This window comes from Lutjanus erythropterus, chromosome 1, assembly GCF_056507025.1.
Source record: "Lutjanus erythropterus isolate fLutEry1 chromosome 1, fLutEry1.hap2, whole genome shotgun sequence".
In the NCBI taxonomy this organism is placed as follows: domain Eukaryota; kingdom Metazoa; phylum Chordata; class Actinopteri; order Lutjaniformes; family Lutjanidae; genus Lutjanus; species Lutjanus erythropterus.
The window spans coordinates 29,049,858-29,074,328 of record NC_139317.1 but is presented as its reverse complement, the minus strand read 5'-3'; the positions used below and the strand labels follow the sequence as shown (position 1 = coordinate 29,074,328).

General features: G+C 40.0%; 1 protein-coding gene across 1 annotated transcript in view; it reads left to right on the top strand.

Annotated features, from left to right (window-relative positions):
• itsn2b (intersectin 2b) overlaps positions 1-23,514 on the top strand; it is a 28,527-nt gene extending 5,013 nt beyond the window's left edge. The window contains exons 10-38 of the mRNA XM_084724904.1: positions 455-717; positions 832-981; positions 1,162-1,302; positions 1,531-1,618; positions 1,933-2,072; positions 3,585-3,742; positions 3,898-4,694; positions 5,381-5,502; positions 7,539-7,796; positions 7,923-8,116; positions 10,120-10,175; positions 10,429-10,595; positions 10,741-10,771; positions 10,871-10,992; positions 11,995-12,091; positions 12,212-12,406; positions 16,378-16,499; positions 17,815-17,921; positions 18,069-18,252; positions 18,591-18,689; positions 18,858-18,941; positions 19,076-19,159; positions 19,283-19,345; positions 21,124-21,273; positions 21,393-21,511; positions 21,602-21,684; positions 21,779-21,862; positions 22,420-22,593; positions 22,909-23,514. Of these exons, the coding sequence (XP_084581030.1) occupies positions 455-717; positions 832-981; positions 1,162-1,302; positions 1,531-1,618; positions 1,933-2,072; positions 3,585-3,742; positions 3,898-4,694; positions 5,381-5,502; positions 7,539-7,796; positions 7,923-8,116; positions 10,120-10,175; positions 10,429-10,595; positions 10,741-10,771; positions 10,871-10,992; positions 11,995-12,091; positions 12,212-12,406; positions 16,378-16,499; positions 17,815-17,921; positions 18,069-18,252; positions 18,591-18,689; positions 18,858-18,941; positions 19,076-19,159; positions 19,283-19,345; positions 21,124-21,273; positions 21,393-21,511; positions 21,602-21,684; positions 21,779-21,862; positions 22,420-22,593; positions 22,909-23,057 (4,481 nt within the window). The 3' untranslated portion in view covers positions 23,058-23,514. The remainder of the gene's footprint in view (positions 1-454; positions 718-831; positions 982-1,161; positions 1,303-1,530; positions 1,619-1,932; positions 2,073-3,584; positions 3,743-3,897; positions 4,695-5,380; positions 5,503-7,538; positions 7,797-7,922; positions 8,117-10,119; positions 10,176-10,428; positions 10,596-10,740; positions 10,772-10,870; positions 10,993-11,994; positions 12,092-12,211; positions 12,407-16,377; positions 16,500-17,814; positions 17,922-18,068; positions 18,253-18,590; positions 18,690-18,857; positions 18,942-19,075; positions 19,160-19,282; positions 19,346-21,123; positions 21,274-21,392; positions 21,512-21,601; positions 21,685-21,778; positions 21,863-22,419; positions 22,594-22,908) is intronic.
• The last annotated feature ends 957 nt before the right edge of the window (positions 23,515-24,471 follow it).

Here is a 24,471-nt window from a genome sequence, read left to right as displayed (position 1 = left end):
GATTTAGAATTAAGCAGAGCTCTGTTACACAATTAAAAACTAATCTTAGTTTATTAAATCTAAGTTTGTATGCAAATGATTTTACATCATTATTAGTGTAACATTAAATTAAATGGCATGCAAACAATAAGAAAAAATACTAGCCTAACCAAATGTAAAAAAAAAAAGATTGATTATTTTGCTCAATCTATCTCAAAAGGCAGCTGTTTTGAAAGTTAAACCTCCTCAAGTGTAAGTAATCTTTCTTTGTTTTAAGCTTGCTTAAGTGTGGTACAACATTATTTAAAGTTAAACCATGATTTAATTAGGTTTAAAAATCAATTCTTGTCAGTGCAACCCAACCTAAGTTGTTTATTCATTCTAGCACTGAGTAATACTTGCATGATTTGCGTACTCCCAAACAATAGAAAAACTTATCTGACTTCATCAAACTTTTTTGTTTGTCTGTGTTCAGATACGTTTGAGGATAAATTCAAAGCTAACCTGGAGCGAGGGAATGCAGAGTTGGAGAAGAGACGGCTGGCTCTGCAGGAGGCGGAGAGGAGGGAGCAGGAGCGGCGCGCTCAGAAGGAGAGAGAAGAGCGAGAGAGGAAAGAGAAGGAGGCTCGGGAGGCCGAGGAGTGGAGGAGGAAAGAGGAGGAGAGGAGGCTAGAGCGACAGAGGGAGCTGGAGAGGCAGAGAGAAGAAGAGCGGCAGAGAGAGATTGAGAGGAAAGAGGTGAGGATGAATACTGTGTGTAGAAATATTTTTGTATGATTGTTTTCTCCTTTATAGTCACAGCAGAGTCGTTTCTTTAGACTTCAGTGTCCTGTGTCTGTGTGTTCATTCCAGGCTGCACAGCGGGAGCTCGAGCGCCAGAGGAAGGAGGAGTGGGAGAGGAGGCGACGAGGAGACCTACAGATAAAGAGGGAACAGGAGCAGGATGATATCATCAGACTGAAAGCTAAGAAAAGGAGTCTGGAAATGGAGCTGGAGGCTGTGGTGAGTGGCAAAGAGACATCGTACAGATTTATTTCACTGCAGTAATCACATAGACATGCTGTAGTCATTAGGTTTTTGCCTCTCTTTGTCTAGATGTCTTCACCCATCAGGCTTACATTAAGGAGAGTTTGTAATGTTTCCATCATCCTGTCTCTGTCTCTCTCTGTCTCTCTACCTCAGGGTAACAAGCACCGTCAGATCTCAGACCGGCTGCGTGACTTTCAAAACAAGAAGAAGCTTCAAAAGACAGAGCTGGATCTGATCAATCAGAGGATAGAAACACGCCAGCAGGACAATAAGAACCTGCAGAAAGAGCTAGAGGTATGTGCGTGTCCTGTGTTTTTTACTTTTTAAAAATATTTTATTGTGACAAAGTATCCACAACAGTTATTAATTGTTGCAACAGTTTATCTGTGATTTCTGTGTCTGATCTGTGATTTATTTGTCTGACCATTGCTTTCTTGATAAGGTTTGCAGTTATGTTTTCCAAAATATTTTCCTTGGATGACGCATTTCATTGTTGCTTCTGATGCATTTCCTCTTGGTCAGGAGTTCCAGAGGAAGTTGTCCCATCTGACTCCAGAGCAGAGGAGACTGACTGAGAAACTTAAAAGCATGGCTCTGAATAATATGCCTGGTTAGTACCAATAGATGAATTGGGAGGGCACAGGAACAACAGCTTATTATGTATTCATTGTTCAAACATGTTGATATAGAATATGGCTTTATTTTATATAGTGCAACAAATCACTGCAAAAATGGAAATATTAGAAAAAAGCACGAAAATGTTCTCATTACTAATGTATTAACATATGCTGTAAAGAATATTGGAACCATATGAGTGAAAATGTAATTCTAGATATTTTGAAAACTTATCTCTTGGTGTCATAGCACCTCACTCTCACTGTGAATATTCTGCCTTGTTTAACTCTTTATTTCTTCTGTTTTCAGCCTCGACCATGTCCACCCTGAAGGTGGGTGTCACAGAGAAAAAAGGGACATGTATGAAACTGCGAGAGCAGCTGGAAGCTCTGGAGAAAGAGACTGCTGCCAAACTGGCTGAGATGGACCAGTATAACAAAGATATGCAGGTACGCCTTGAATAAAAGTAGGATTTAAATAGAATGGCGTAACAATTCGTCAATTAAAACAGCATTTCACAAAGAACATTCATTGCAAGCCTGTTTTTATCAAGTAGTAACATTGAGCATGTGGTCAGGTTTGCTTGTCCTTCAGAAGTTTTAAATTATATCTCAACTCAATCATGTTTAGACTTATGGACTTGAATAGGTTAAGAAGATAAAAAATAGAGCACTTTCTTGTCATTTCAATTCTATACATTCTGTCTTGTAAAGTTGTTTTGGTGTGCTCAGAGAAATTTAAAGAAACCTCACTTTACCCCAGTCTCTCTTACAGGAGCACCTTGCTGTAACATTTGAACAACTTTAGACATTTACATTTGGGTCTGCCCAGTAAAACCACCATCTCATTTCAGTATTGGCTTGAGTGGCTAAAAGAAGTGCAGTGTCAGTAGTAGTTAGAGATAATGTACAGTGAGTGGGTCATTATAGCAAATGAAACCCCAGCCGGGTGATGCAGGACCCCAGTGTGAAGCAGAGCTTATTACCTGGCTACTCACTAAAAGAATCAATAATTTGACACAAAATTTTAATTAAAAAATGTTGAATTTTTCCTCCACTGTCTATGATCAGAACTGTGTCTATAGCTCTGTGCTGACACTGTGGAAACACTTTCTCCCATAGTTTTCCTTACAAACTGAAGCTATGATATCTTTACATCGTGTTTGCCCAATAATTCTACATTTAACAGATTTACATTTTTTTTATTTTAAAGAGAAGAACTTTTTTTTAATTAACATGTTTTCAGAGTGTGCAGTGCCTGTTTTTTAAGTTTAACTTACTTGCTATAGCTTGGCCTGTGATGCCTCTTTTCTCTCCTCCTCTTTCAATCACTCCTTTACATTCAAAACTTCTTTCTTTCCCGATTTCATCCCTTTGCTATAACTTTTATTCCTCTTTGGCACTTCTTTATTCTTACCATCTTTTCTTCTCTGTTGGAAATTTTCTTTCTTTTTCCTGTGCTGGATTCCTTTCCTCTTTTCCCTCCTCTCTCCTCCCTTCCTCCATTTCTTATCCCTTGTCCCCAACTTCACAGTATGTGGGTGCTGAGGACTCTATGCTTCAGGCTGTCTTCTGTCTGCTGGCCTGCCTCCGTAACCTCTTCTACCTACTAAAGGTTTTCTCTTTAGGTCTCTTATTGTTGTCGTCTTTTCATCTTTTATCTCCTTTGCTCTTTTCTATTGGTCACTACTGTACTCATATTTATCCATCATTCCAACATCTTGTTTTAGCTTCCCTGGCTTTTATTCTTATCTTTAGACATAAATTATCTCTCTATTTCCTTTCCTCTCTGTCTACAAATTGCTGAATGTTCAGGCACCTGTGTGCATGCTGTATGTTTCTGCATGATGTGTGTGTGCGTTCAGTCCTTTTTCAGCCCATTATGTCCATCTAATCAGCTCATTTTTTGATTCAGTCACGTATCTTTCAATCTGCTAGTAAAGGTTTGTTTTTGTGTGTTAGGAACTGAGAGAGAGCCAGAGAAAACAGCAGGCAGCACTGGAGAAACTACGGAGCATCAAAGAGGAAAAACGGCGTGAGCTGATTCGGAGGAAGGCGCAGGAAGAGGAGAAGAGGAGGAAGGAAGAAGAGAGGAAACGGGAGGAGGAAGAAGCTCAGAGGTATTTTGCTTTCAAGCAGAGTTTTTTTAGTTTTAAGTGTACCCTTAAAGCAGAAAACCTGGAAACTTCCATTCAAACTAAAATTTAAAAACTTACTTTTTTATCTTCATATACAAACTTTAAAACTAACATTAATGTTTGCTTCCCACTCACAGGCGTATTAAGATGGAAAAAGAGCGTCAGTGGCAGGAGAAGCTGAGGAGGGATGAAGAGGAGCGTCAGAGGAAGCTTCAGGAGGAGAGAGAAGCCAAAAAGAGGGAGGAGGAAGAGAAAGAAAGACAAGCTCTCATCCAGGCTGCCAAGGAGGAGGCTGAACGAGAGCTGAGGGCAAAGGAAGAGGCAGAGCGGAAGAGAAGAGAGGCAGAGGAGAGGAAGAAGAGAGAAGAGGAGGAGCGGCAGAAGCAAGCGGAGAGACGGAGGCAGGAGGAGGAGAGGAGAAAGCTGGAGGAGGAGAGGAGGCAGCTAGAGGAAGAGAGGAGGAAACTAGAGGAAGAGAAGAGGAAAGAGGAGAAAAGAAGGAAAGAAGAGGAGGAGCGGCGCAGGAGGGAGGAAGAGAGGAAGAGGCTAGAGGAGGAGCGTAGAGAGGAGGAGCGTCGAGAAGAAGAGCGCAGAAGAGAGAGGGAGGAGGAGGAAAGGAGAAGACAAAGGGCGGCCGAGGCCGCCGTCCGAGATGCAGAAGACAGAAAAAAGCGAGAGGAGGAGGAGAGGAGAAAGAGGGAGGAAGAAAGGAGGAAGCTGCAGCAGGAGGAGGAGAGGAGGAAGCGTGAGATGGAGAGGAAGAGGATGGAAGAGGAGAGGAAGAGAAAGGAGGAGGAAGAGGAGAGGAGGAAAGCCGAGGAGGACAGAAAGAGGAAGGAGGAGGCATCCCGTCAGCAGCAGCCGAGTGGAGGAGGGAAGGTGGATATTCAGGAGAAACTGACAGCTCTGCTGAGAGGACTGGAGGAGAGGAAGGGTAAGACACACACACATATATGGGTCGACTTTTCTTTTAAACTACAGGCACAAAACCTGCTTGGGTGGTTTTGCCCACTCCCGAAAAAAACAACCTTCATTAGGTTGAGGGAACAAAACTACTTGGATAGGTTTAGGGAAAAGGCCATGCTTTGGGTTAAAATTAATATGTTACTTCTATATTACTTCTGTAAGTTCACATAAGTAACATAATGTATGTATATTACGTACCTCGGATATTATTATTGTCAGTTGCAACTTTATAATAGCCAGCCAAATAATGTTTATAGACTATATGATATGTAATGATTTCTTAAGGGCTTACAAATCATTTGGTAATAATTAACAAATACTTTGAATAATATATAAAGTGATTTCACATGTGCAACAATAATCTGTTTATTTAATGAACTGCCTTTGTGATTGTCTGTTATTAGTCATAATACAGTGTACATTTTATAAACAAATTATTTTATATTACACTTTGCTAAAATAACATAAATTATTACATTACTACTAATATACCATTTATTAATGATGGTTATTATAAAGTGATCTTCACTTACAAGGTCCAATTGGTTCTCACAAAGATAGCTGTACAAATACACTTACACAGTTCCTGTCTTTACTGTGTATTAAAACCACTTTTGTAGCTAAGTTCACATTACGTAACATTTGCTGGTTTAGGTGGGCAGCCCAGGGCCACACAGCACAGGAAGTCAGCAGCTCTCACATCCTTCAAAGCACTCTACCCCTTCAGTGCACGCAACAACGAAGAGCTCAGCTTCAATGCAGATGACATCATCGAGGTAAGACTGAAAATCATCAAAGGAAAAAAATTCACATGCCTTATTATACTCCCATGGACATTTATCACTATACCACCATGGGATATTTCAGATGCAAGCAGTAAATGGTGCAATAAATTTAATGGATCCTTTAAGTACAACTCCAGTTTCAAAAAAGGTTGAGACATGTAAAACATAAATAAAAACATCATCAGACTAGAGCTGTCCTATCTAGTCTGATGAGCATGAACTGATGAAGCCTGCTCGGATGAGAGGCGAAACGTCTTCTAAGACAATTTTACCAGTCCAGTTGCGATCGATTTAATCCCTTAAGATAACTATGACCTGGATGAATGAGAATATTCACAGGCATAAATAAGAACAGAACACAATAATTCATAAGTCCTTTTCAACCAACATTCAACCGAGTATAGTATAAAGTCAAGATATTTAATGTTCAAACTGATAATCTTTATTGTTTGTGTAATGAATATACGGTCCACTCATTCTGATTCTAAAAAGGTTAATTGGTAACACATGACAGCATCATGATTGTGAACAATTGAGCCTTAGAGGCCCTTTAATACCCAAACATGGATGGGCTAAGGTTTACCACTTTGTGAAAAACTGCATGGGCAAATAATCCAACAGCTTAGAAACGTTTCTCAACATGCAATTGAAAGGAATGTAGGGATTTCACCATCTACAAACCATAATATCTTTAGAAGTTTCAGAGAAGCCAGATAAATCTCTGCTTGTAAAGGGCAAGGCCAAAAACCAACATTGAATGCCTGTGACCTTTGATCCCTCAGGCAGCACTGCATTAAAAAATGCATACTTCAATAAAAGATATGACTACATGGGCTTTGGAACACTTTGGAAAACTGTTATCAGTGAACACATTTTGTTGCAGAATCTGCAAATGCATGTTAAGACTTTACCATGCAAAGAGAAGGCCATGTGTCAGCAACATCCAGAAACGCTGCAGATGGACTGATGTAAAGTGGAAAGTTGTGCTGTGGCCTGACCAGTCCACAATTCAGATTGTTTTCAGAAATCATGGACGTCATGACCTCCAGGCTAAAGAGGAAAAGAACCATCCAGATTGTTACCAGCACTAACTTCAAAAGACAGCATCAGTGATGGTATGGCAGCGTATTGGTGCCCATGGCATCATGGGTAACTGTCACATATGTGATGGCCCAATTAATACTGAAAGATACATACAGGTTTTTTAGCAACATATGCTGCCATCCAGACAAAATCGCTTTCATCATCATCATTTATTTCAGCAAGACAATGCATTGCCACGTCTGCATGTGCAACAGTGTGGCTTTATAGTAAAAGAGTTTTGGCCTGCCAGCAGTCCAGACCCGTCTCTCATTGAAAATGTGTGGTGCACAAAATATAACAACACAAACTCTGGACTGTTGACCACATGAAGTCGTATATCAAGCAAGAATAGGAAAGAAGTTCTCTTTCAAAACTTCAGCAATTAGTGTCCTCAGTTCCTAAACACTTACAGAGTGTTGTTAAAAGAAAATTTTATTTATCACAATGGTAAACATGACCCCATCCCAATATTTTTTTGGAACATGTTGCAGCCATCAAATTGATTATGAGTATATATTTACAAAAAAAAAATAAAGTTTATCAGTTTGAACATTATATATCTTGTCTTTGTACTGTATTCAATTAAATATAGGTCCAAAGGTGTTTGCAAAACATTGCATTCAGCTGATATTTAGTTTTTACACAGCATCCCATTTTTTTGGAATTGGGGTTGGGTAATTCATATGTGCATTATATTCTTAACAATCTAAATATTAATGAACAAAATCTAAATATAAACACAAACAAAAAGTGTACAAAGCTCCATAGTACAGTATACTGGTGCATGCTTTTCTTACCTTTTTAAAAGATTAAAAGTCATGCCTGATAAGTGCTTGACAAAAGACACAGCTGCAACAGTGATGGCAGACCACTTATTTTTGTTCAAATATCTTTTACTTTTGTTCCTTTTGTCCTTCTCAAACTGTCCTGTCTCCTCCTGTCAGGTTGATGAGACAACAGAGCGAGAGGAGGGTTGGCTGTATGGCAGCAAACAGGGGAAGATGGGCTGGTTCCCAGAGAGCTATGTCGAGAGAGTGGCCCCATCAGACACAGCTAACAACACTGCTGCTGCTGCTGCTCCTAAATTACAGCTCCAGTCTCAGCTCTCCAGTGTCCTTGAGGCTGCCAAGGCAGCAGGGACAAAGTCTGCCTTCACGCCAACACACTCTCCGAACCCTGCACCATCTGAGACACAAGGGCAGGTGAGACATTTACCTGCTGTACAAGCTACTACGCTGCGATTACCACAGTGAGATCCTCACCTGGAGATTCACAAATGCTCAAATACTCTCTGCAATGTCCCTCTGTCTCTGTGTCTTTGCTAGCAGGTGGTCGGTAACCTGTTAGCCCAGGCCCTGTGTTCGTGGACAGCAAAGACAGACAACCATTTGAACTTCAATAAGGACGACGTCATTCAGGTATTGGAGCAGCAGGAGAATTGGTGGCTGGGAGAGCTGAACGGTGAACAGGGCTGGTTTCCCAAGTCATATGTGACACTGCTGGGAGAAGACGAGACTTCAGAGTAAGTCTTCATGCACACATATTAGTTATCCATAATCAAACTTGTGGGAAGACAGCAGCTTTGTCTCAAATTCTTCTGCACTTTTACACTGAAACAAGCCATGAGGGCAAGTTATTGGTTTAGCTGGAAAACACACAGCTGTGTGTTTCTCCTCCATTCATTCTCTAACTACACTTCAAACCTCAATGTACCATGTGTTTTGTGTGAATTTTCCTCAGGACTTGAATAAGCTGAAGAGGTCATGAGGTGATGGCTGAATTATGAAGCTAATATTTTAACATTTTGTTAAAATAGAAAAGTGGTTGAGTGTAAGGTACACCACCACTGGGGGGCAGAGAGGGAGAGATATGATGCTGCATGAGATGAAAGGGGCAGGTGTGTGTCGATGTTGTAAGTTAGTTATGGCAGTTTGTCTGGCTGCTTGGTTCAGAATTGGCATAAAAAGTGGCACTCCTCCTTGGAGTCATAACTCAAATCTGAACATGGCAACTGTGACGTGATACGCATTTTTAAAATTCAGTGTGACCCACACTTTCTCAGGATGTCTCTATATCCCAAGTGCACTGCAAATAAAACCATAAATCCACTTAGAAATCATAAAGAAAAAAATAACACCAGAACGGTTTCTGATAATCAGCACAGCTTTACGTTTTCTTCAGTATCAAAGTAATCAATTGATATTTTCTACTTTTATTGGTATATTTGCCAAAATGTAAACAAATAGGTTAAAAACAAGGAGCTCAATTTGTAGACCGCGGCTATCACACTGACTTTATCGCAGCATTATAATTCCTGTAGACAAGGAGTGGGGAAGGATGATTGGGGAACTCAGCTGTCCTGATATTTGGACGCCCCTGAGCAACGTTGCCTCACACATAACATCAACCAAATGCAGGCTAGCTTTGTACCACTCACGGGGCAGATCATGACCGATAACTCGACATATCTGTCATACTTCTTCTGTAAGCATAAACTCAGTAGCCTGGAGCACATTCCACACACAGTCCTCTTCCCATACCAAAATTGTTTTGTAGCTTTTGCTTTTTATCTCTGGGGAAATCAGTGAAAGCATGCGTCAGTCACATGATGATGTCTGTGTGTCAGTGAGTGTAAAGGTGTGGCAACTGTTTCAGTATGTAAGGTATTTTGGCTGTAGAAATCTCTTCTTCCCTCCTCTGTGATGCGGAATCTCCTGTATTAACAGTGATTACGTTTACATGCACACTTATTTTCCACTATTATTCAGAATATGACAATAATTGTCAGCGCTGCCAATAGCCAATAGTTATAAGGCTGGGGTAGAGATGCATGTGCAAAAGAAAAGCCCACATTTCTTGTTGGGAGGAGAAACACATCTACTTTTAAACATTATGAATGACTTAGATATCACCACGTTTTGTGCACAAATATTACAATGCCAACCTTTTCAAGAAGGTGGTTGAACAAGTGAAAGAGGGAAGCTGTGTTTACACAGTTGAACAAGTCCACCAAAACTGTTGACACAAAGCAGAATGGCTCAAGGGGCTCCAGACGTTCCACTTTTGCATAATTAGAGTAGGTTTGGCTGCATGTAAACGGCTTAGTAGGATTGTGGTCTTTTTTGGAATAAATCAGAATATTTCCACATGTATACATAATCAGTGTCACACACACTTACAAAATCAAAATCATGAAAAGAGTTGTGTATACATTAACAGTTTGATTCTAGCAGAGTCTGTAAGTGAAGTTCCTGATTTACCAGTCAATCAAGTGTACGTTCCAACCATGAGGTTTCACTAATGACCAAGCAAACAAGATTACAGGTCGAGGAGCCCTGAATATAACCTTTGCTCCTTTGTATTAAAAGAAGCCAGTTTAAGTGTTTCCTATGTAGTATGACTCCTGGTGCGCCAACCAAGAATACCTTGCTTCCCCCAATGTTGTGGAACTACATTGCTTAAATGAATGGATGAATGAATGAAATGCATGAATAAGTATGGTCATTTTGTCTTTCTTTTTATCAGCATGAAGAGTTCTCCTCCTGATGCGTCAGAGTCTAGTGACAGCCTGCAGCTTGAGGGTACAGTAATATTTTCTCTGAAATACCAATTATGCATGTCAGTTGATATATGACCTTCACACAGTACATACATCATATGTTGCTGTTTTTCTATTTCATATTTGATGATTTTCAGGTGGTTAAGGGGGCAGACATTATATTTTCTGTAGTGTGTCTACAGTGTTGTGGAATTCAGCCTATCTTAGCAACAGGCCTTGAATGGGCTGGAGCTACACTGCTGTATATTAGTGTTTATGATTTTTTTCCTTTGCAGAATATGTGGCATTGTACACCTACGAATCTCCGGAGCCTGGTGATCTGACGTTTAGAGAGGGAGATGTGATCTTGGTGAGCAAGAGAGAGGGCGAGTGGTGGAATGGCTCTATAGGCGACCGCACAGGCCTCTTCCCCAGCAACTACGTCAAACCTAAAGAGACAGATGTAAGAGCTCTCAACATACACAGGATCAAATGGTGGTGCTGGATTACACTATGTTGCCTGGCATTTCTGTTATTTTCCTCTCCTTCTGTATTTATGTGACATTCTTCTTAAGGTTTGTAATGAACATGAATTGTATTTTTTTCAGACATCAAGCACATCTGGAAAGAAGAAGCCAGGTAAGCTCATTGTCTTGCACCTCAGTTTCTGACTGTCACATAAATGGTTTTGCATTTTGCTTGAATTTAAAGTTGCATTTGTGTCTTTTGTGTGCACAGAGATTGCACAGGTGCTTAGGGCCCACTCCTCTACTGGCCCTGAACAGCTGAATCTGGAAAATGGTCAGCTCATCCTCATCCTCAGCAAGAATGCCTCTGGTTGGTGGCTTGGAGAACTGCAGGTCAGTGGTATGCCACTGTCCACAGTGGTTTTTCAGTGGTTTCTTGTACAGTAGATAAACCACAGGGCAATTCAGCTTATCTCGACTCTTCTGTTGCCTTTCTGCAGCTGTGGTTTCACATCATTGTAGTAGCTGGAAGTCCCAGCAGTTCTTCACATTGTTCAATGTTCACAAGAGCAGTGGTCCCCAACCTCTTTGGCTTGTGACCATCAAAAATGAATCAATAGCTCCTTGAGACCCCTCACCTTTAACACAATGGTTGTGACCAGTTCCCCTTGTTTAAGGCCTGTTGAGGTCACATATATACAATAACTTATTAGTACAATTTAAAGTAAATATAAATAATATAATATAATGTATAACATAAAATAGCATTTTTTTAAAATTATTGTACTTCTTGTGGGTTATTTCTTATAACACCAGTTTTAATTTATTTTTTCTTTTTATTTTAATGTTAAGTCACAAACTACTTTAATCTGCTCACCTTGCTTTTCTCCTTTTTCCTCCTCGTGTCCTTACTTACACACCTACATCCCTGGATACTCTTACTACGCCCGCGCACACACACACACACACACACACACACACGCTTGGGCTCTCCCTGCCTGCCTCCCTCTGATTCTCCCTGTCTGTCATATTCTCCCATAAGTCACGTTTTGGATTTTTTCACTCACAATCCTGTGTCAGCAGCAGCTGAGCTGCGAGGTGGGCGCTCACTATTAATTATGGACCCTATTAAAATGACAGAAACTGGTACACATGGCAGAGTGCATGGAGATCATCTACTAGATGGAGTTACTCAGTCACAGACGGCATCATTCTCACGATGGATAAAAAAATAAAACCACTAAATGGGTCACCAAATTGAATTGGGTAGCTGTTAATTTACCTGGACAGCCCACCCAAGAAAAGTACAGTCTATGTGTGGGAAACACTGGCCAGCATCTCTGATGTCTTAGTAACATCTCATCATTCATGTTTTTTTGTGTTCTCTGACTCCAGGCACGTGGTAAAAAGCGTCAGAAGGGCTGGTTCCCTGCCTCAAATGTCAAAATATTGGGATCCAACAGTGGCAAGTCCACACCAGCATCCCAGCCAGGTAACATATACATACATACGCACATGCACGCACATACACACACGTGAAGGCTTGAAGTGAAGAGATAAAATAATGGTGTAATTAAAAGTGCCCAACACACTCTGTCCTCTTCTCTGGCAGTCTGTCAGGTGATTGCCATATATGACTACACAGCTGCCAATGGGGACGAGTTGAGCTTCTCCAAAGGTCAGCTGATCAACGTTTTAGACAAGAACGACCCTGACTGGTGGAAAGGAGAAATCAACGGGGCCACTGGTCTGTTCCCCACCAATTATGTTAAGTTGACCACAGCGGATTGTGACCCCAGCCAGCAGTGTAAGTAATTCTTTTTATATCATTTCATGACATGGAATATGCATGTTTAAAACATGAAGATGCTCTTCTTCCATGTTGCTTCATGCCACTGTGACTAACTAATACTTATCCTTTGTTCATTTATGCAACCCCCATCTACCATCAGTGATATTTTTTCATCCACCCATCTTCTTCATCTGTATATCCTCTCTTCTCACTGACTGTTTCACCTTTTTCCCTGTTTTTTCCAACTTCTTCCTTCCCTCCCCTCTCCTCTGCTCCCCATGTTCCTCCTTTTCTCTCTCTCTCTCTCTCTCTCTCTCTCTCTGTCTCTCTCTCTCCCTCTCTCTCTCTCCCCCCCATCTCTTCTTCTCTCGGCTTCTGTCTTTCTCCTCTTCTAGGGTGGTAGAAAGTCCTCTTCCTCCTCCTCCTCCTCCTCCACCTCCTCTTCCTCTCCTACTCCTGACTTCAGAGAGACCCACTATTGCACACTGTTCTGAAGGAGCAGAGTGTCTGGACTTTCTACTAACTTCTCTCACTGAGCTCGTGTTACTGTTTGTGTGTGTGTGTGTGTGTGTGTGTGTGTGTGTGTGTGTGTGTGTGTGTGTGTGTGTGTGTGTGTGTGTGTGTGTGTGTGTGTGCGCAAGCATGCGTGTGTGTGCACATATGCATGAGTCTGTGTGCACAACAAAAAAACACAAAGAGTGAGTGAACAGGTGCACACGTAAAAAAAAAAAAAATGAAGGTCCTATGTTGCCTGTGAATGAAACAGGACCTGAAACAACTTTCTCATGACTCTCAGTGCTGATTCTGTGAATTGTTAAAGCCTTGGTGCCTTTTGTGATCTCCTCGGTCCTTGTTTGGATTGTGAACTGATGCTGAGTCATCATGTGATTGATGAGAAACTGCATCTGAAGTGGAGAGATAGTGGGTCTCTCTGTGGCTTGTCCTTCTTTTCTTTCTTTTCTTTATTTCCCCCTTTATTCATGCCAAGGAATGGGAATTGATCTGTTCCTGCAATTAGCAACAGTCTGTCTGTCCAGCAGCATTTGTTATCATTTAGGTTTTCTTAGTCAAACAAAAAATCTACTAAGCCTGCCTGCATGACGCTAATGTTATTATAGCAGAATATTTACCCTCAGTAATGAATATACTGCTTAGTTTTGAAGGAGTGGCACCCAAGAGTAGCGTACCAAATTTATGGCATTCCTGGAACTGAAGACCATGTTTCATAGAAAGACGTTTCAGCATATAGTTGGTGATTTGGAAGCCATTCTCTGGACCTAATTCTGATGGAGTGGACAATTTGACAAAAACTTGAGGCTTTTTTGGGTTCTGAATGGGTGCACGTAAGAAAATGTGGGATTCGCTGTCTTAACTTAAGAAATCTTAACTGGAACTAAACTCAGTTCTTCAATAGGCACTCGTGTTGTCCTGTCTAAATCTGTGTTCAGAATCTACACAAAATCTCCTGTATCCTTCACATCGGTTGTCTTCACTTCTCACTGGCTGGTTAGCGTGCTGTAATGGAAAATAAAAGAGAGGTATTCATTATCATTTGTCATACCGACCTAACAACAGTTATTTTAAATTTAGGACAGGGTCTGTGCCTTCCTAACACAGGAAATTCTTCACTTAGGATGGTTCTGTAATAGCTAAATTTCTATCCAAGTTTTCCTCAGTGCAGTCAGGAAACATGTTTCTATCATACCAAAAATCCTAAATGTCCTAAGTGTCATCCTAAACTGAGAAGATAAAATTTCAGACTTAAGAAGTTTCTGTTCTCAGTGGTTCCAGTTCTTCAATTCCCATCCCTATCCATGCCACATCACCAATTTCCCTTCACCTGCTTTTGTTTTCTTTCTTTTCCCCTTTTGCTTATACTTTGTTTTTTTCCATCCTTACTCTCCAATTTAGAGAGTTCAGCTCACACAGAGCCCACTATTTGTCTGTTTTTCTCTTCAGATATGTATCTATATCAGACATGATGTGCAAGTTTTACTGTCACTTTATAAGCCTTGCTCTTTAGCCCACAAGCCCGTGGATATCTTGTGAGATAATGAACCCAGCACTCCAGCACTTGTCTTAAAAAAGCTTGAATCAAGGCGTGAAGTGGCAATTAGACTTTTTAACTTCATCATATAAATATTTTCAGGAAGAAAAAAAAAATAGATATGTTCAGGATCTGTTTAGTAGATGTAGCATTAAAATTTCCACCATTTGCTCTCATTTTATGTGAACTATAACTATAACCATTTTGCAGTGGGCTTTTTGATTTTATGCCTTTGAAAAGCTTCTGTTTAGCTTGATTTGAACAGAAAATGCAGACGCACACAATTTGTCCTCTGCGTTAAAAAGCCATAATTGGGTCAGCTGTTATCACTGTCAGAAGGAACATAAGAAGTGAGATGAAGCGACTCTTCACCATATGGCTAACTGTTTCAAAGCCACTGACAGACATAAACTTTGCCTCCGGGGGTGATGTTACAAACTGCTGCTGCTGCACCTTTATATTAACTGAATGCTGTTTTACTGCTGCTCTGAATGTTTTATTTGTTTGTGCAGGAAGTGAATGCATGTCGGCTCAAAAAATAACATAGTAATAATCATTATTGTCAGGATTGTGGATACATTTCATAGTAATCTATGCAAGCTTCACATGAGGTTCTGTGACTCTTGTCCTCAGTCTGATGAATACTGAGGTACACAGACATCGAGGAGTTGAGTGAAAGATGCTGCACCACAATTTGGATGTCTTAAGCACACCACCATAAAATTCACTGTAATGCAATGTAAAAAAAAAAAAAAAGTAAAAGAAACTGCTGCTAAAGTGCCATTTTAGCCACTTTTCTTCATTTAATTCAGACGTTCCCTGACTCAGTTTACCACAAAGTTCCCTCAGATCTTTGAAAGGCTGGAGTAAAACATTTGAACATTTATGGTACAAGATGGTGTAACTATTTTTGAAGAGGTGTCTTAATATATTTTTTGATCTCTAAAAAATAAAGATTGGTTTGAGATGACGGTAAAGTGTTTTATTATTGTTGAATGAAATGTCAGTCTACACCTTTATAGGATGTGTGTGTGTGTGTGTGTGTTGTATGTTTATATGTCAACACAATACACATGATTAAGATGGCCAGATATGGTATGTGAACAACATTTTTAACTGTTAGTCACCTGCACTCAGTTTGATGCAGAGTCAAACATCCAAATTAGACCGTGCTTTTTTTTCGTTTTTCTCTTTGTTTGTTATTTTGCCACATCTGTGGGAATATCAGGTATCCGATTTGTCACTGTCAATTAGAAAAGAAAAAATTTTTCCCTCTCTGAACATGTGTCAAAGGGAAAAAATGAAAGAAAGAATCCCCCTTCCTGTTTTGGTACAAACAGATTTGGTCTAAGAGAAGTTTTAGTCTGATGCCGGCAACGAGAAGATAACGGCACAGAGAGAGACAGAGTCAAACAAGACAGAAGAGACATTTAGACTTTGAGCAAAGGCAACAGGAATACAATAGAGGAGGTAGAATCAGTTATAGCGATGACTTTACAGAGCAGATTTAACTTTCTAAACCTTTGGGATGAGACAGACGAGGAGGGAGAGGAAAGAGAAGGGTCAGTGACAGATCAACAGTCAGCTAATATGGGACCCTCACGATGGGCTAATGGACACCCTTTATCAGGTAAGTGTGTCTGTGTGTGGGTGTGTGCGCTGATCCAGACTAGTCTTTCATGTTTCTCTTTCCATCTTTCTCCTTCCCATTTGTCCTTTGGTAAGCTTCAGTAATGTGCACATAGGTTTGAGAAACAGCAGCAGCATGTTTTGTTTTTTTGTTCTTGTCTACACGTCCAGCAGGAGGCAGTAAATGCAGTGCTAAAGCGTTGTTGTGGTTTAAGTATTGGCTTGGTTTTTGTTGAAGTGGCTGCCCTAGTTGAATTTTTCTGTACAAGTAATGCAGACCTTCCTCCTGTGTGTTTCTCCTCTCCTGCAGGGTGTGCAGACCTCAACAGCCTGGACTCACTGAGCCCGCAGGAGAAGAAGAGACAAGGTTACATTCATGAGCTGATACAGACTGAGGAGAGATATGTGGAAGACCTGCAGATAGTGCTAGAGGTAATGGACAAATGTCCTGCTGTAAAAATGTATTCAGTAAATTGAACAAGCTCAATAACGTGCTATGACAAAATGGTAATTATTTTATGAGAATGAAATGTCAGGGTGTCTATCTGATCTCAGATCACATACCTGAAGGATTTACGCACACTGTATGTTTTTCTTTGTATCTATTGTCTGTCTTCCTCTCTTTTTATTTATACATATTTTTTACATATTTTTTATTTTTTGAGTAAGGGTCTGAATCCAACACCATCAATATTTCAACATGTTAGATAATTATAATTTCTTTAAGGATCAAATTTCAATTTTCATGATTTGACAAGTCATAAATGGTTTTTATCACAGGTAATATTGCATAACCATCAGCACGAACGTCCATACTTATCACACACACATGCACACCACAAAACAGGATAAATCAAACATCAAACTCAAGATTCCTGAAAATATTATGGATGCTGGTTGTTTTTGTGGCTCCACTCAATCCACAGCGCTTTGCAAAGTGAGCTCCATATATCTTGTGAATTTGTTTTTCCTTTTTGCTGTCCTCCAACATTGTCCTTTCAATAGTGAGATTTAAATAAATAATAACAAATAGCGACTGTCCAGCTTGCTGGTAGGCCTAATTTTCAGTTCAAGATATTGATTGGCTGTCAGGAAAAACTAGAGGCACTGAATATAAAAATGAAAATCCTTTATTCACTCATGGATTTTTCTCGACTGACAATCAATACCTTGAACTGAAAATTAGGCTTAGGCCAGTCATTGTTAGTTTTAATTCTCTCATTACTGGCCCTTTCTGTGAAGAGCACCTGATAATTCATTTTCATATCACCAACAACACTTTTTTGACCCTATGCTGCACTCCCCATTGTTTTCTTGATTGTCCTTTGACTGTTCAAGTAATATTTTATGAATGTCTCACATTTTTGAAATGTAGGGGCTTCTTTATATTCATAATCCATTTTTCCAATGCAATGTTCTTATAAACTAATGATGCCACCAGTTTGGATTTCTTATCTTTTCTTTCCCAATGTTTTGAAAGAGACATATAAGTTAAGAAAAATACAAATTTACAATGACATTTTTTTAAAAATCTAACTTTCTTTCCAACTTTCTCACAATATCAAAAGGCATGTATGAGGGATTCACTCTGAGTGCCACATTTCAAACATAATATATTATTTTCATTAATTTATACAGGATTAGATGTAATTTTTTTGTATAAGAATATTGTATACAGCACCTAAAATCATCTTTTCTGATCCATTTGTTCCTGTCTTGGTGTGTCTGTGTGTGTGTCTGTGTGCAGGTCTTCCATAAGCCTATGTCAGAATCGGGCCGGGTGAAGGATGCAGAGATGGTCATGATCTTTGTCAACTGGAAGGAACTGCTGACCTGCAACACTAAACTTCTCAAGTAAATATTACAGAGTAAAGGAGATCTAGAGGGGACAGTCAGTCCGGACATGAATAAATCTAATAAGTGCAGCTATTTCAAAATAAAAAATACAGAGCTGCTCGTGTTTATACGTGTGTGTGTGTCTGTGTGTGTCTGTGTGTGCAGGGCACTACGTGTTCGTAAGAAGATGAATGGCGAGAACATGCCGGTGCAGATGATCGGAGATATCCTGGCCTCAGAGCTGTCCCACATGCAGCCCTACATCCGCTTCTGTTCCTGCCAGATTAACGGAGCCGCTCTGCTTCAGACTCGCATTGACAACGAGCCGGACTTCAAGAACTTCCTCAAGGTAGGAAAGGGAGGAGAGAAGAAAAGTTGTGGGCAACAAACGGAATGGCAGAAGAATAGTTAAATAATTATGTGGCGAAGGACAGGAAGAGCTTGAGAGAGTCAGTCAGTCAGGAAGCAGGTGTTTCTCTGTGTTATTACTGTTTTAAATGTGAATGTGTCCATAAGTCTTTACAAAAATAGATGTGATCAAATCTTCCATTGAACCATGTATTTTTTTTTTTTTTTTGGTGGCTAAAATAAGTTTTGCTGCCAAAAAACAGAAAAGAAACCAAATTCTCTACAGTCATATAGGTGGAAACAAGATGATTGTCAATATCTGTCTTTTATTCCCACCAGAAAATCGCCACAGACTACAGGTGTAAAGGCATGCCGCTGTCCAGCTTCCTGCTGAAGCCCATGCAGAGGATCACACGCTACCCACTGCACATCAAAAACGTAGGCCATTGTGTTCATGAGCGTATCTCTGTTTGAACTCCTCATTAAGTGGTTCAAATGCTAACCTTACTGTGTGATATTAGAAAAAAAATGCCCTAGTGGGTGTAATTTATTTGTCTCTGTATTTACTCTGTGTGTGTGTGTGTGTGTGTGTGTGTGTGTGTGTAGATCCTGGAGTGCACCGCAGAGGGCCATGCTGACCGAGGTCCTTTGAAAGAGGCTCTGGAGAGGGCTGAAGAACTTTGTCAACAGGTTTGGTTCTTCACTGATTCTCTCATTACTCTAATTGAATTTTAATGTTCTTTTTTTTTTTACCCTTGTCTGTGTGGCAGGGCCTTGTCTTTCAACTTGACGATTTTTCTCACCCAAATTATTGTGCTGACCAGGTAAACGAGGGCGTGAGAGAAAAGGAGAACTCTGACAGACTGGAGTGGATTCAGAACCACGTACAGTGTGATGGCGTTGCAGAGGTATTTGGCTTACTAATCAATGAATGAGTCAAGTTCATTATTTATAGATTTAGTTCATTCAAAAGAGAATTCTCCATATCATCTAATTCTAATTCTATCCCTCTAAATTTACTCTTTCAACAGAACCTGGTCTTTAACTCTCTCACCAACTGTTTGGGCCCCAGGAAACTGCTCCACAGTGGCAAGGTGAGTAGAACCTGTCCACATAACCTGCAGTACACACCGCCCTGCCTTCTTTTGTTAAGCTTTTGTCTTTTTTCAATAAGAACAGTGTATTCAGCATAATTATGATTTAGCCGTGACATTAACTCATATCTGTATCTTTTATTTGGTTAGCTTTAGTTAGTTAGTTAGTTAATTAACATACATAAAAAATGGACAGGTGGAGAGTATTTATTATTCTGGCTCTGACTGAGTGTGAGAGGCTATTTCCAAATGCTACGCTGGACACAGATCCATGTGGTTACACGAGACCTTCAGAAAGAGGAGATATCACGAGTAGCCTGCAGTTTTCTCTGAGAAGCATTGAAAGTGAGCTAATGTTAGCCTAACACAAACCATGAGCTGTGTGCTACCAGTTCAGTACAGTTTAAATGAATGTAAACAACTAATCTGATATCTCAAGTACCACATTAAGGCTATGTTCACACTGCAGACAAAATTGTCACAAATCTGGTGGTTTTTGTTTTTTGTTTTTTTTAATGACTGAAGAGTCTTGCTGCAAGACTCTTGTGAAGAGGAGTTGACATATGTAGTTAAAAGTAGCCCCTGGACATCCTGAACTTTTGGATAAAATCTGTGTCTGTGAAGCCATTAACACCACACACTGACAACACCTGGCTCTGAATCCACATCCATACAAACTTCCACACAGAAGCAGCAGCTGTTGCTCCACAAAAAGCCACAATTAAGAAATGTATAAATGAAACCATAAACATTGACTGCAGTGGCTTCTTCTACATTCATACGACAGAGTGCTGCATGTGAATTCTTTTTTATTATTCTTTTGCACAAGTGGATCAGGTCAGGACCATGATCAGTTCACATATGAATCTGATATTGGCCACTATTTGAAAATAGTGTGAACAGCAAAACAAAAAAAAAATCTGATCTGAGCAATAAATCAGGATTCAGCACTAAGGCTGAACGGAGCTCAGTTTGCCTCCAGCGCTGCTGTTTTCTGTTTAAATTATAGTAATCATGGTTGGTAAAAACATATAGCTCTGGGTATCCAGCAGCAGCCACCACTAGTTACTCCTCCATGATTATTATTTCCAAGCATGTTTCTCAATTCAACCGATTGGACAATGGAGAAAAAAGACAAATGAGTTTGGGAGCTCAAGACGTTCAGAGCACTGTTGCAAAAACATGCGAGGCGCTCGATGTGAGCCACCCAGGATGCTTTTGCAGCTTACAGCTTGTAGTAAACAACTGGAAAAAGATGCCTCTCATTGTAGAAACTGTGATCCATCTTATCAGAATGTGACTGAAACTGTAGAAACAAGAGACAGTGAACAACTCCAATGGGTCTTCATACTCCAGATAAAAAAAAAAAATCATTCATTTCACTGATGAATATTTTCAAATCTAAAATGTTAAGGAGAGCAGACATTCTGGGGAGTACACAGAGTTTAAATGTAAAACATCCCCAGGTCAGATCTCTGGATGTAGTGGTTACATGTTAGAAGCCTCAGACCACAGAATTAAACTTAAGAAAGTAGAGATCAGTGAGCTGGTTCATCCAAGCAGAAACCCAACAGAAGGATCTCATACCATGACTAATATTATTATATAAACTTGAACGTTTGTTGTTGTTTTTTTTTGGCTTCAGAATTAAATTTCTTTGCCAAGTGTAGTGGCACCATCATCAATGAGCAATGAAAGTAGAGGGGAAAGGATTTACAGAAGTCAAGTCAGTGTAAGCTTTGTCATTATTATTGATTACATCGCTTGTTTCTTTTCAGATGTACAAGGCAAAGAGCAACAAGGATCTCTGGGCTTTTCTCTTCAACGACTTTCTGCTTTTGACTCATGCAGCTAAACAGTTCACTTCGTCTGGGCCTGATAAACTGTTCAGCAACAAGAACAACGTACAGCTCAAGATGTACAAGCCGGTAACAGACACACACACACACACACGCACGCACACATTTCCATTAAAATGTGCATTTTCCATGTTATTGGTCACTTTTAATGTCATCTCTGACTGTGTATAACCTTCTCCATCTTGCAGCCTGTGCTACTAAATGAAGTTCTGGTGAAGCTGCCAGATCCTTCCAGCGATGAGCCCACCTTCCACATCTCGCACATTGATAGAGTCTATATACTCAAAACTGACAACATCAATGAACGGTTCGCCTTGACACACTCATATACACATACACAGATGGATTTGGTATGTTTGGTTGCCTTTACAATTGCTGTGTGTATTTGTGTTTTCAGGACAGCATGGGTTCAGAAGATCAAGGCTGCGTCTGAAGAATTTATTGAGACTGAAAAGAAAAAAAGGGAAAAGGCCTATCAAGGTTTGTCTCTACACTCGCACAGCCACACTGACGGCAACCAAAGTGATGATCTTTGAATTAATAGACCAATGTATGTGTGTGTGTTTGATCGCAGCGCGGTCTGTGAAGGCCAGTGGAATCGGTAGACTCCTCGTCACCATCTTGGAAGCCACTGAGCTCAAGGCGAGCAAACCCAATGGTGAGCACGGATACACTCGTGTTACAGGTTGTTCTTACAGTTCGGTGGACTAAGAAAGACACCATGTACTTTTTGTGTTATGGTAGAATGCAGATTTTAATCCCTGGTACATGCACTGCATGGATACCTAATGAAGCCAAGATAAAGGCACATTTAATTATGTTGCTCTGTCATCTTTATTTTCATCAGATTAATTTCAGTCAGAGGCCTTTCTGTGTCCTCAACGCTACAGTCATTTCCTTAATGCAGAATTTTTATGTTGTCTCATGTTTTGTCAAATTTACTTAATCGTTCTTCTGTCTTAATTTCCTTCAAGTCTGGTCAGATTTTATTTATATAGGCCAAAATCACATCATTTGCTTCAGGAGGCTTTACAATCTGTACTGTGTACGAAACCCTCTTTTGTATTCAAACACTTCCTCAAAAAAGTCTGTGTTAACAGGGAGAAAAAATGGAAGAAACCCCAGGAAGAGCCAGATATGCAATAGATGTTGTGTCTACAGAGCAGATCAACAAAATCACATTATATACAAAAACAAATTCATGTCATCCTCCAGGTAAAAGTAACCCGTACTGTGAAGTGACCATGGGGGCTCAGATCTTCACGTCCAGAACGCTCAATGACACTCTGAACCCCAAGTGGAACTTCAACTGTCAGTTTCACATCAAAGACCTTTACCAGGATGTCCTCTGTATCACCATCTTTGAAAGAGACCAGTTTTCACCTGATGGTCAGTCACCTGCTATCTTCTTTTCCTGTCCTCTCTGTTCTTAGTGCATTAACTTCCACTGATTTTCCTGTACAGCTGCAAAATAAAGAGAGTAGAATCAAACTGTCAAGTGAATTAAATTACCTACTCAGAGTACCATATTGTAAGAGGAGGCTGTTGCTTTTATGTGTCTGGTTAAATCAATTTCTAAACACGCTATTCTATTGTTTAAAGTTGGGATTATTTGAAGTGTGCTTTGTTCCCAGTGTTTACCTATTATGAGCTCTTTTACAACCCAGTTCAAATCTTCCTTTTGTATTTATTCTCTCATATCAGACTTTCTGGGTCGGACAGAGGTTCCTGTGGCAACCATAAAGAAGGAGTTGGAAAACAAGGGACCGGTGACACGTCGTCTTCTGCTGCATGAGGTTCCTACGGGGGAAGTGTGGGTCCGTCTCGACCTGCAGCTTTTTGGCAACAAATAGCCATATGAACTGAAATACTGTAATAATTGAGTCTTTTACCAAGACATTTTCCTCCTGCAGAGTAACCAAATAAAAAAAAAAAAGCTGCTTCTTGTCACCTAAACCAACTCGGCCTAATATGGACTAAGATATCAATCAAGACGCACCTCGATTGTGTTTCACACATCATGCCTTAATATTTTAATATCAACCAGCATTAATAATACCTCTTCTGATGTCATCTGCATCTCCCAGTAGGGATTAGGCCTTGAGTGACATCATCTGAACCCACTTACATGAGTCAGATCATGATGGAAAGGGTTTCCTGACTGGTGCAGCAGTTTGCACCTGCACAATATGTACTGCACAGTCTGAAGGAATTAAGAGGAAGGACCGCAGCCACAGTGGAGACACAGTGAAGCTGAATCTGGATCCTCTGCTGTAATAATTTATAACCTTCAGGGGAGGTAGAACTGGAAAAAGACTGTTTAGAAGCAAATAACTGTACTAATATTTTTAAAGCAATAAAATTTTAATTTTAAAGGTTCTTATCTGATCTACTACACCAGACTCACAGCTCTGTACTCTACTTTAGTTACAACGTTTTTTTTTAATATTCACTTTGCCAAGTCTGGTCAATTGAGGCCATTTAACGAGTTGAAGTTGAGGTAACAAGTATTTTCTCTTAACTTACGTGATATGTTTATTTTGAAGTTTTGTTTTGTTTTGTTTTGTTTTGTTTTGTTTTTGTTTGTTTGTTTGTTTGTTTTTTTGTGGAGGTTGTGACTGAGACTTTTCAAGAAACTGCCTGTACTGATCTGTAACATTAAGCGCATCATAAACAGTAGATGGCAGATGATGGACAGACTCTTGTCAAACTCGACAAGAAGTTTTTTTGTCAGTAGCTCTGGTCTGGAGTTGGTTTACTACTGTAGATAGAAGATCTCAGGATAAGTTGTTCTGGGTTGTGCCTGTGTTTTGTTTATCTGCGTGTGTGTGTGTGTGTGTGTGTGCATGTATGTGTGCATGTCTTTGGAGTGTTAAAGTGTAAACATAGTTAACGTTTAGTCACATAGAAGTTTCTTCAGCTGAGGGCTCTTGATGCTGCAACTTTTGGAGATAAGTCGTAACTTGTGGCCTTAATCTTTTTAGTCATCTAAAATCTGTCAATTCTTGGATTATGTTGGTTCTGGTTGGGCTCTTGGGATAGATTTATTAGCTTTTTTTTTTCTTTCGAGTGCAAAATCAGCCAAGGCCAAGTAGTTTTTTGAGTGCAAAATAGTGTAGGTTAAAAAATGACACAGGTATGAAAAGCTGTATTGATGAACATCTCCTTCTACACCAGTCAGCTGACTGAGCTGTTCCTGCCTTCCTCTTCAGTGTGGAGCATTTAGAGGATGTCAATATTTTGAGGCAACACAGATCAGCAGTTTGT